A 12,636-nucleotide genomic window follows, 5' to 3' on the forward strand; every position below is an offset into this window, starting at 1 on the left:
CTTCCCAGGCTTCTATTTCAAGCTACTGTTCAAGCTAAGAAAGCTCCACCAGGCCTGAGAGCTCCCTACTCCCTGTAATGCGTTTAAAATTTGTCTGCCTCCATGAGGAAAATGTCTGGCTTTACTGTGAGCAGTTGGAAAAACAAACAAACAAACAAAACAGGACAGGCTGGGTGTGGTAGTTCATGCCTGTGATGCCGAAGCTGAAGTATCACTTGAGCTCAGAAGCTTGAGACCAGCCTGGGCAACATGGTAAGATCTCGTCTCTACAAAAGATACAAAAATTAGCCGGGTGTGGTGGTATGCTCCTGTGGTCCCAGCTATAAGGGAGGCTGAAGTAGGAGGATTGCTTGAGCCTGGGGCGGTGGGGCAGGGTGGGGGGTTATGGAGGGGTGCAGAAGTTGCAGTGAGCTGAGACTCTACCACCGCACTCCACCCTGGGTGACAGAGCCAGACCCTGTCTCAAAAACCAACCAACCAACCACACATACAACCCAACCCAGAACACAGCTACCTTACTGGAAAAGCCCAGAGTGAAATCCACACAGCCCTCACAGCACACGTGTGAACAGAGCTCGCATCGACAATATCAGGCCAGTTCATCAAGTCTCTCTTCTCCTTAAACAAGAGAACAACTCAAAGCAGCTGAGTGCACACGTCAGTGCTGGGGCTGCCAGCACATCAGGACACCCTGCCTCCTGCACCAACACGACCTGCTCTCTGTGGCTCTCCTGGCCTTTCTCGTCTCGTGCTACCCTGCCGAGACTGCCTTCCCTGCAGGTCCACTGACAAAGGGCTCCACCACGCCCAGCCTGCTGGTGTGTCAAGCGGCTCAGAGAACTACCTCCTCAATAAGCATATCTGAGACCTGAGCCAGGAGAGCTCCCTCTTCCCTCCACTGCTTACTGACCTTCATCAGACCAGGCACAGAGAACAGGAGTGACAGGTGCCACCTCGCCATCGAAGCCAGGGCCAGGATCTCCTTTGCCCACATACCTTCTGCATCCTATCCAGGCCACCACTGCCGCCCTTACGCTAAAACCTGCGGGCACGGAGGCCAGGTTCACTCAGCAGTCTGTTCACACAGCCGCTCCAGAACTCCAGCATCAGACCCTCAAGGGCACAACCCAAACCTCTTTGTTCCTAGAGCACAACCCAGGTACAGAAGCCAAGCAGCCCTTTCACAGACGTTCTGAGGTCCTGGGACCCCCACCCACATCACCCGTGTGAACATGACGGGTTTGATCCAAACACACGGCTCACGCCTCCACGCTCTCGGGGTGCAACCACACCATACACGACCTCTTTGGGAGCCAGTGCTCAGTGGAGGCACGGAGCATGCTGAAGCCGAAGCTTGGTGGCAGTGGCAGGAGCTCAAGAGGATGGGGGCGAGGCCTGAGCTGTATGCAAAGTATTCTGCACCCTTGCAGAGCTGGGCTGCTCCCCGTGAATGCTGAGTCCCAGGACCCAACCCCGTGAGATGAGGAAGATGAGGCCTGGGCGGCAACATGAAGCTATCCCAGCACTCTGAGCGCTTAGCTACAGAAGAGCAGGAACCACCAGGAAGCGTGACCTGCCCTTGTGCCTTTCTGCCTCACTGCTGAAGGCCGCACATCAGCACCCTGACCACCCACCTCCTCAGGAGCTCAGCAGGACACGCCCATCCCAACCGCCAAACCCAGACTCTCCGTAGGCTTCACAGACACGTGCGTCCCCGCGTGTGAGCTCGGCAGTGTGGTGCTGACCAACCACTGGCTTCAGCTCATCCTCTCCTGGTGGCTGCAAGCCATGGTACCCACCCGGCCCTGCACACGGCGCGAGGAGCAAGTGGGAGCAGACACTCGGACACTGCCCAGACATCAAGGGTCTCAGAGCTGCTGTCGTTTAGCACCTGCACATGTCCGTATTCACAAAATGCTTCAAGATTCACCAAAAAGAAGTGAACTGAGTCGCCCTCATGTTGCTGCTGAGAGCAAGGTCGTCTTGCTGGTTATGTTCGCATGTGGAACCCCTGCTGAGCTCACACCACACCAAACCCACAACATGAGGAGAGAGGGTGCAGCACAGCAGCACAGCAGCACAGGAAGCAGCAAGAGGCCTCACAGGTAGTGACCTGGGGACCAGAAGGTGGCCCAGAGCAACCAGCAACCAGGAACACAGTGAGGGGACCCTGCCCACCAGGGACCACCGAGGGTCAGACAGGTCACAGATGAACGGCCTGCCACACAGGCCAAGCAGTTAGGAGGAGCAAGGAGGCACGAGGATCAAAGGACGACAGCGACAGGATGGCAGGAGCTGACACACATCCTGCACAGCAAGGCCCTGCCTCACCATTCACTCCACCAGACACTATACTGTGCCTGCTGCAGAGACAGGAAGCTGACTCAGGAGACACCTGACTTGCTGACGGTCACAAAGATAACACACATGGCGAAGCCTGAACTTGAACCTGGATCTGTCCAAGTTCATATTCGCTGGGCATACCCCAGAACTCGGCGTCTCCCCTCACACTGCAAGGCAGGAAGCCTGCACCCCAGGAAACTGCATCACCCCCCACACTGCAAGGCAGGAAGCCTGCACCCCAGGAATCAGCGTTAACCGCACATTAATAAAAATGCAGTGGTTGCGACTGACATCCCATTTTCCTATTCGCATTTAGAATAAACCACAGTTGGAAGTAACGTGGCTCAGCACTGCTTGCAGTCTGGATATCCGAATGCCTGACGGGCCTCACAGGAGTCAGGACAGAAATCCTGGACTTCTGGGGTAGAAATGTGCAGCCACATTGAAGCTCAGGCCAACTTCTGTACATAAAGCTATTATTTAACGCTTGACTTTGGTCCCCAAATAACAAATACAAAAAAAGCAAGGCCACTTTTGGAAAGATCACTCCTCACCACCCTCTCCACTCCTGGCTGCAGACAGAGGTGCGAGGAAAGGGCCGGAGGGCGGAGAACGGCCACGGGCGGGCAGCACCCCATTCCCATCTCATCCCCATCTGGGTGCGGTGAGCACGCAGGGCTGGGAGGGGGCAGCATTACCTTTTTCCCAGTCTGCTTCTCCACCATGTCGCTGCTGAGGGGAAGCTCTTCCTGCTGTGGTGCTTTAGGGCACCCACCCTTGGGCATCGTCCTGCTCCTCACCCGATCTTCATTTACACGGCCGGCGCTTCATCATCAACCGTCTGCTTCAAAAGAGAAGACACACAATTCACTGAATTCAGAGGCAGCTAAAAACTCATCCACTCTCACACCGCACTCAACAGACTCAGTAACTGGTCAAGGCAGGCAGCTGTTCTGATCAGGGCTGGGGCTGGGGCTGGGGCCAGGGCCAGGCCCAGGAAGGGACTTCTCAGGATACGCCTCCCATAAGGGGGTCACCAGCAACAGGAATGGCAGCTTTGAGCAGGAAGGAGAACAGAGAAGGGTCAAGCACTTCGTAGTGGCAGAAAGGGACGCATGGCCTAGGGTGTGGCTGTGTTCTGGGTGGCAGTGAGCAGCACCTGGATCCTGGGTCCCACCTGGTACAGGCTGCACCCAAAATGGTCAGGCGCCACAAGGCAGTCCCTTCCCCGCAGCACAGGCAAGGTCACAACACGCAGCACATGGTCACAACACTCAGCGCAGTACCCCAGCCCTCAGGTCTGGCAGGTCACGTCCACAGCCCCAGCCTCACGCCCCACTCACCACCTGGGAAGGAGCTCCTGTCCCCACCAGGCCTGTGCTTTCTGCACACCCAGTTCCCTAACTTGGGGGGCAAGGGGTGTCTCTGAGGGAGTCCCAGCAGCTCCGAGGTCCCAACTCCACACCCATGGAAGCAGACGCCCCCCCGGGCCTCAGGCTCTAGCTCCTGGGTTTCCCAGGAAATCTGAGGACACATACTGTATTAATTGTGTATTATTTTTATTTATTAATCATGTTTTATTTTAGGAAATTTTGCCATCTTAAGAAGTTTCTGGCCAGGGAGAGACTGCCACTGTCTCAGGGCTAGCAAATTCCTAGATAGCCACGGGCTCCCATGCAACCCAACCACCTTCTTACCCAAGTCCACACCCAGGCCAATCCCTGCCTGAAACCAGTGCAGAGCCAGGTAAAGGAAACTAGAAAGTGTCCCTACAGCACAAAGCCTGCAAGAACTTTCCAAAGCAGCCACTTTGCTCTGCCCCGTCCCTGTCTCCCTGCAGAAAACCCAACAGGCAGTTGGGGGAGGCCTTCCCCGAGCCCCTGCTTCCGAATCCCGCCCGTGGTGTTAGGCAGCCCCTCTGCAACACGCGGGCGGTGCGAGCGCACTTCTTCCTTCCCAGCCTCGTCTTGGTCTCTTCTGTGGTGGTGCCAACCTCACCACGCCACGCCTGGCACGGACACTCTCAGAGCACGGGCCTCCTCCCTGCCTGTGGGCCTTCTAGGTTTGTTCACCATCACAGCCAGGCCTCCCGGGTGCACTCACGAGAGGAATGGGGGACACACCTACACCCCCACATCCAAAGCCACTGTCCCCCCATCATGTCCTCGCCACACCGTCAGTTAGAAAACATTTCATACAATCTGAACTGTGTACATGTCTCCGCTCTTTTCGCCACAGCAGCACCTCTGTGCACGACCATGCCGGGAGAAGCAGCTTCTGCAACTCGCTCCCCTGCATTCGCCCATCTCTCTCAGGCACAAAGTGTGGCTTCTGAAACGCGACGTGCAGACCCATCTGTGAGTGGCAGCTCCACTCTGAGCCTCTCCCACCTCCACCCCGTCAGCTAAAGGTTACGTTCCATGCCGCCTGCCCCTGGACGCAGGCTTGGGTGAGACCACAAGATGCTTCTCCTCCAACACCGTCTCACCACCTGCTTTGTCTTTCCAAAATAAATGGTAAAATCCCACAAAGTGCTGTCTTGGTATTTAACTGGCACAAGAACACATGTGAAGTTATTCTGGAGAGAGGGACAGGTCGGGTCGACATATTCACTGCCTGACGCCTCCACCCGCGGTGCAGGTGAGCAGGTGTTTCCATCCACCATCCCTGATGGCTGAGGCCAGAGATATTTTCTCTCTCTACCTGAACCAATGAATTTTACATTCTCTTTCCAATTTTCTACCACAAAACTGGAATGTCTCAGCATGGAGAAAGGGCATCTCAGCACCTGACTCAGGGAAAGCTGTTCAAACTCATGGCTGTCTAGAAACTCAGTGGTAATGTTTACAAGTTTAAGGATTATCAGGAATTAACATTTTAAAAAATCCAGACTGCCTGCTCTCAGGATGGAAAAATGGGGCCTTCACCACGTAGAGTCCACCGTCCTGATCCCAGATGTGAGTCTGTGGCCCATGGACACACTCAACAGCTCTGGCGTGGTCAGGGTGCAGACCCCACGGCCTCCGGACGGTGTCTGGGCCCCGACAGTGTGGGGCTTATCACTTCACTCCTGAAACACCTGATTCTCTCCGTGTCCCTAGCTTGGCGCTGTGCCCAGGCACCTTCCCCAACGGACCAGGCATCTGGGAGTCCACTCAGTAGGTGAAGGAAGTGGGTCGCACCCACCAGGCAGAATACTTTGCACGGCCTGCATCACAGCGAACACTCCGGGGGCTCAGGAGTGTTGTCCCAGGTGTACACTGTGTTTTCTGGAGACGTTTCTCCAGCCACCTGCATGACGACAGCTAAGACCATCCAGGTCGTGGCCCTTCCAGGACCCTCATGTCCGCCTGGCCTTGGCTACAACATGTTACCGATGGCGATGTTACCGATGGCAGCGATGTGCCTGAGGCCCTGCAACCCCAGCTCCCGCCTCTCCATGAACCACCACCCTCATCACAGTCATCAAGATGGTGACAGCTGAGATGTGCTGCTGAAGCATCTGGTGGATGTGGATGAAGCTGGTTTGGATGTAGCTGCCATTTAGCCCAGGCTACACCTCCCAGGACCCGCCTGCAGCACGTGGCCCACACCTCCCAGGACCCGCCTGCAGGCACCAGGCATGCAGCACGAGGCCCACTCTAGAGTCCTTTTCAATGAGAGACCAGATGAGGACAGAGGCTCCAGTTGCTTTTGTTCTGTTCCAAGACTTGCCATCAGTCCTCCCAGAAGCTGCCCTGGTGATGCCTCTGGCACATTTGGCCCCCACACTGTCCGTGTTCCCTCCACCGGGCTCAGGGCTGGTCAGCCTCACCCCTTGCTGTGAAACGGCAGAGCCAGCTGAGGGCCGAGGCGCCGTTACTCAGCCGTGTCAGTGACTTCTCCCAGGGGCCGCACGGCACTCAGGAGTCAGGCCAACAGGCTCTGCTGACTCATGGGTGTTGTCTGAGGGTGGGGGCTGTGGTGATGTCTCCAGGCCTCCCTGGCAGAGCTGTCACATAAAAAAGTCCTTGAAGCTGGGAGTCCCCTCTTTAGACAGTTCCGCGGCCTGGCCCCTGTGCCTTCTCATCACGATGCTGCACAGCCGACCACACAACAGAAGCCGCCGGGTCTCACTCCCGGGGGAGACTCTTCCCTGGAAGGTGACTTGGCTGTCCCTGCCTAAACTCATTTTAAGTGCAGCCTAAATCGCCCTCATTTCCAAGTTATCAGGCAAAGTCTATTTTAAACTCATGACCCTTGAGTCAGCAGGAGACTGAAACACGCCTCAGGCCACTGGGGCTGACTCACGCCCTGTGCTAAGCGGCAAGGCACAGCAGTGGGAAGGGAAACGCAGAGCCGAGGGGCCGGCCAGCCCCTGGCCCTGACCACCCCCAGGCCACGCATTCCTTGTTACTTCACCTCCTGGCGGATGGCAACCGTCCCAGCTTCAAGGACTGTCAGGGTCACCGAGAGTCCAGGGTGGCGGGAGTCCCCCACACGAGCCACTGGTACACTCCCTGAGGCAGAAGCCACGGCGCCAAGGCTGTGGGCTCAGGGAACTTGCCCATTACCTGGCAGCCCCACATCTGTGCCAAAATAAGACACAACTCAGCCCAGCGGAGTGGACAGTGTCTGCGGCCAGCTCTGGGATCCAGGGCCAGCTGATGTTGGGAACAGCCGTCCTTGCCCTGTGCCTCTCCACACTGCGAGAGGCCCTGCAGCCCAGAGGGGCTCCACCTCCCCTGCAATGGGGCTCAAAAGACAATCCTTCTACAGGGCTGGCAGGACAGACATGACAGGAACAACGATGCCCTGCTCCTCCTGGAAGGTGGCTTTAAGAGCACTCAGGAGGTGACAGATGCTGTCAAGACCAGCCCAGGGAAGGCACAGGGAAGGTTTCCCGGCACCCACCACGCGCCAGCAAGCACAGAGCCGCCGCCTAAACCATCCAGGCACTGCGCCCTCCCCCTCCGCACACACAGGAGCCCAGCTGCGATTCCCTCTGCTCCACAGGAGATGCAGCGAGCACCAAAGGGCCTTCCTCCAGGATCAAGCCTGATGCAGAAGTGGCCACACTGACTACGGCAAGGTCAGTTTAGCAAAAACTCCAGGAATTTCAGCCTATCTGGTCTCTTCAGCTGACAAGTGAAGAGCAAGCACTGGTGGGGAATCCGGAGCTGCCTCTCCCGGGCTTCTAGGATCTGAGCTGGGCCAGGACAACCCTGAGACACCTGTGGGGCGGGGCAGGACTGGGGTTGCAGGGCGGGAGCTGTGGGGTGGGGACTGTGGGGCGGGGCAGGACTGGAGCTGCGGGGCGGAAGCTGTGGGGCGGGGTGGGGAGCCGGAGCTGCGGGGCAGGGGCTGCCCAGGAGCACTCCTTGCCAGAGGCCTTGGCATCACCAGGGAGTCTGTGGACCATGGAGACTCGCAGGTCCCCTCGGGCCTTCTGAACCCAAACCTGCATTTTAAGCATGTTCTGTTCTGCACACTAACATCTAAGAAAGACTGTACAAGAAAAAACTTGTAATGACACAATTAATCTTAAAACTCACAGAAAAAAAAAGACTTCTTCGGGGTTGAAATTCACCTTCAATAAAGGGATGGAATGTCAGCAGAGCTGACCATGAACAACCTGGGTCTGGGTTTGCACTGCGTGGGTTCACTTACACGCAGATTTTCTTCCGCCTCTGCCACTCCTGAGACAGCAAGACCCATCTCTCCTCTTCCTCTTCAGACTCCTCAACGTGAAAACCAGGAGGACGAAAGCCATTCATGGAGGCCCGCTGTTGCTGCGCAAGGCTTAAGTCTGTTTTCTCCTCATGATCTCCGTATTTTCACGTCTCTAGTTTGCTCTACCCTAACAGTAAGAGGAGCACACACATAACATACAAAATGTGTGTGACTGGCTTTATGTGGTCAGAAGGCTCTGGTCAACAGGAGGCTGTTAGTTAAGTTTGGGGAAAGTTAAAAGTTCTACACAAATTTTCAACTGCACAGGAGGCTGGCGCCCCCAACCCCTGTGTTGTTCAAGGGTTTGTTCTAATTTGTATTAAAACACCAAGCCCCCTTCCACCTGGGTGAGTCTCTCTCCCTGAACAGATGTGACAACATTACCCTCCGAAGACTCCCAGAGAGAAAGAGAACACTTCAAATTCAGATTTGTCTCCCATAGTATGTTGACAGAACAGGGCTTTACGTATGTCCTGGGCAAATGCTCCTCTCCTTATGTAAGTTAACAACTCCACCAACCACTAGTTCGTGTAATGACCGTTTAAATATCGAATGGTGCCCAAGGCCCCTGAGAAGGGATGTGATTCAGCCCCTCCCCTCATACAGGCACGTGGCCTCAGAGGCCCAGGAGGAGGAAGACGGGAAGTCAGGGGCAGGGTGGAAAAGGGGAGGGAAGCCCTTCAAGGGGAAGCTCTCCAAGAACCTTCAATCCCAGCTCCAATTCCAAAGACAGGAACACACTCCTGACTGACAAGACCAAACACCAGAGGCCTGTTTGCCTTGAGGGGGACACCGGGGAGGGTGGGGAAGGGGGAGTGAGAAGAGCTGGAAGCAGCAGTCCTGTGTGGCACCAGGGGCTTGCTCCCACCTCGCGCCTGGGCACGGCCCCACATGGTGACGAGGCCTGGCCTGCCTGCAGCACACGGCCATGCTCCAGATACCTTAGCTTTATCTGAAGAGTTCTTTTGTTTGTTTGTTTGTCTGAGACAGCTGTGTTGCCAAGGCTGGAGTGCAGCGGTGTGATCACAGCTCACTGCAGCCTCGGCCTCCTGGGCTCAAGCTATCTGCTCACTTGAGCCTCCCAAGTAGCTGGGAGTACAGGCCCATGGCACCATGCCCGGCTAATTTTTGTATTTTCTGTGGAGTTGGGTTTCGCCATGCTTCCCAGGCTGGTGTCTGAAGGATGCTTTACAGCAACTGCCTTTTCCGGCTGAGCCCTGCGGGCTGTCGTGCACTCTGTGGAAAGGGAGAAGCGCACTCTACAGCGGCTGCGTCAGGAGTGGTGCCTTGTGCACACCTCAGAAGGAGAGAAGTCTCCAATGGACTGAGCAGAGGAAAAAAGAAAAAACGAGAAAAGGAAAAAGAGCTGCGTACCTGGCAGGCCTACTGTGTGCAAAGCCCTTGAGTGACAGACACACCCTATGACCCACAGCACTGTGGCGATCCCAGGTATGGAAGAGAAGCACCACTGGCCTCTCACCTCTCACCATCTCAGTGGGCAAGGGGAGAGCAAGCAGTCCAGGGCAGGGGGGCTGAGCCCAGGGCAGGGGAAGAGCCGAGGGACAGAGGCCCTCACAGGTCCAGGCCCTCCTGCGCACCGCCTGACAGAATCCACATCAGCGTCTCTGTCCAGCCTCCACACACCCCTGCACGTTCTGAAGAGCCCTCCCCAAGAGTCCAACTCTCTCTCCTTCCTCCTCAGGGGCGCATCAACTCTCTCTCCTTCCCCTCCTCAGGGCCACACCAACTGTGGGGTTCCAGCTATCACTTTGTGCAAAGGACTCCTAACATGGGTGTCCTCCGTCTCACCCCATAAGCCACACTGGCCAAGGCCAGGCAGGCACCACACATCACAAGGTAGAATCTCTTTGCTACGGTTTGAATGTCTGTGTCGGCCCCTCCCCCACACCCCAAAATTCACAGATTCAAACCAAACCCCCAATGCGCCCAGCTAATTTTTGTATTTTTGGTAGAGACAGGGTTTCACCATGTTGGCCAGGGTAGTCTCCATCTCTTGACCTCATGATCTGCCCGCCTAGGCCTCCCAAAGTGCTCCCCACCCTCTGTGCTCCAAGGCACAAGGCTCTCTACTACAGCCCTGTTTCCACTTACATTTTCTGTTATCACGGGGGGGTGGGCGGCAGCATCGAGAGCGCGTTCAGCATTGCTGGCCTCTGCTTTGCCCCTCAAGACACATGCTTGGTCACTGGGCTGTGGAACATACAGAGGCCCCTTGCTCCGGAACACGGACCATCCGACAGGAGCACGGACACAGGAGTCGGGGCGACGTGGGTGCCTCACAGAAGAGGGAAAAAGCCAGGAGGACGGCACGTGGGCGCAAAGTTCTCAGCTTCGTTAGTCATCAAGAAAACGCAAACTAAAACCAGGGTAAGTGTGAGGGTTACTATTGAGTTTCAACTTGACTGGACTAAAGGATGTGTAACTGTTCCTGGGAGCATCTTGAGGAAGCTGCCAAAGGAGATTCACATTGAGTCAGTGGACGGGGAGAGGCCGACCCACCCTCCATCTGAGGGGGGGAGGGGGGCATCATCTCATCAGCTGTCAGCACGGCAGAGGAACGCAGAAGCACTGGACTGGCTGAGTCTTCCAGCCTCCATCTTTCTCCCATGCTGGATACTTCCTGCCCTCGAACATCAGACTCCAAGTGCTTCAGCTTTTGGGTTCTTGGACCTACACCAGTGGTTTGCCAGGGGTTCTTGGGCCTTCGGCCACAGACTGAAAGCTGCACTGTTGGCTTCCCGACTTTTCAGGTTTTGGGACTCGGACTGGCTTCCTGGCTCCTCAGCTTGCCAACGGCCTATTGTGGGACTTCACCTCATGATTGTGTGAGTCAATACTCCCAATAAACTCCCCTCCATATACACATCTATCCTATTAGTGCTGTCCCTCTAGAGAACCCTGACTCATACACACAAGTAGTGGTGAAGAGGTGGAGCAAAGGAAACTAGTCCACTCTCATCACGGCCAACTCACGCATCTGGCAATCTCATACTGAACACAAGTATGCCCTATAGCACAGCAATGCCATTCGGGACATTCACGTCCAAAAGAAAGGCAGGTGCACAGACACAAGACACACGCGTGAAATGCTTCACAGCAGTGGGGTTTGCAGCATATCACTAGGATGTGAGGATGGAACGCTACACAGCAGAGGAAGCAAACACATCACAACATAAGTCAATCTCACAAATAATGTTGAGGAACCCTGTCTCTACAAAAAATTTAAAAATTAGCCGGGCACTGTGGTGCACGCCGGCGGTCTCAGCTACCAGGGAGGCTGAGGCAGGAGGATACTTGAGCCCAGGAGGTCGAGGCTGCGGTGAGCCAAAATCATGCCACTGTACTCCAGCCCGGGCATCAGAGCCAGACCCTCTCCCCTCGCCCCTCTCCTCTCTCTCTCTCTCTCTCTCTCTCACACACACACACAATAATAATGTCGGGGACAAAATACATGATACATTTACATAAATTTCTGAAAATAGCAACTACAGTACTTAGGGATGCATACTTAGTTGACAAGACATCATCGAAGCGTGGAAAATGGCTGCCTGGCGGATGGAATTGGAAGGGACGGTGAAATGGGTTCTAAGTGAAGGCTGCAGAGGCGTTTGCTTTGTGGTCTGCTGAGTTGTACATTTTTACTGGGCAGACATTTGCGTTTTCAGCTGAAGCAGTCTTTCAGAAGGTGACAGAGATAAAGGCCACACTATGTCCTTGCAAGGCCTCAGAGGTGTCACTGACCTTTTGCTGCAGGACCTGTTCTCTTCTCAGGGGTCTTGGCCTCCTAGAGGAAGGAGGGCCCCATCGCCCTGCTAGGCCCTACTGGGACCCTCAGGGGCACGAGCATGACGAGGGAGCAGCTTCAGGCTTCCCAGCACGTCGGGCAGGCCTAGCCATGCCCAATACACGCTGCAGGGCACCCACTGCAAGAGCTCGGAGCCTGACAAGGAGACACACAGCTCTGTGAAGACGAAGGGGAGGAGGAGCAAGGAAAACGCTTCTTTTACACAGAAGGCGCCAAGATACAAACTAAACATGATGAAGACAAAGAAAAGCAGACGTGTGTGTTAAAGGTACAATTGCACAGCTAAAAATAATCATGGCCATAAGGCAGGGACGGCAGATGGAGGGTGACTCAGCAGATTTCCTCCAAGGCTTGCGAGGGTGGAAATAAACACACGGAAGTGACCAGCAGAGAGAAACACGCAGGGAAGAAGAAGGTTAGAAAGGTCAGGGGTGTCACGCACCGCTGCTGGGAATGCAGAGGAGGACAGTCTGCAGAAGGTGACGCAGCCACCGCCCCCCGACCCCGCAGCACAAGGTGCACACCACCCAGCAAGCAGCCACCCACTGCTCAATCTACCCCCAAATTACACAAATAGGGCCAGGCACGGTGGCTCACCCCTGTGGTCCCAGCTACTCAGGAGGCCAAGGCAGGGGGGTCATTTGGGCCCACGAATTCGAGACCCGGGCAATGTAGGGAAACCTCATCTTTACAAAAATATCAAAAAATTAATCAGTCGAGGTGGCACGCACCTGTAATCCCAGCTCCTTGGGAGC

General features: G+C 55.6%; 1 protein-coding gene across 20 annotated transcripts in view; it reads right to left on the reverse strand.

The window, feature by feature from the left end:
* The window catches only part of ANKRD11 (ankyrin repeat domain containing 11), a 218,310-nt gene that overhangs the window by 46,462 nt on the left and 159,212 nt on the right, over positions 1-12,636 (reverse strand). For 10 of the 20 annotated variants that reach the window (XM_024233240.3, XM_054534309.2, XM_054534325.2 and 7 more), the window contains one exon: positions 3,042-3,187. In XM_024233240.3, coding sequence (XP_024089008.2) covers positions 3,042-3,128 — 87 coding nt within the window. In that variant the 5' untranslated portion in view covers positions 3,129-3,187. Of the gene's footprint in view, positions 1-3,041; positions 3,188-7,992; positions 8,183-12,636 lie in introns of all 20 variants that reach the window. The other 10 variants (XM_024233246.3, XM_054534318.2, XM_054534312.2 and 7 more) reach the window with 2 other exon arrangements.

The sequence above is a fragment of the Pongo abelii genome, chromosome 18 (assembly GCF_028885655.2).
Source record: "Pongo abelii isolate AG06213 chromosome 18, NHGRI_mPonAbe1-v2.0_pri, whole genome shotgun sequence".
Classification (NCBI taxonomy): domain Eukaryota; kingdom Metazoa; phylum Chordata; class Mammalia; order Primates; family Hominidae; genus Pongo; species Pongo abelii.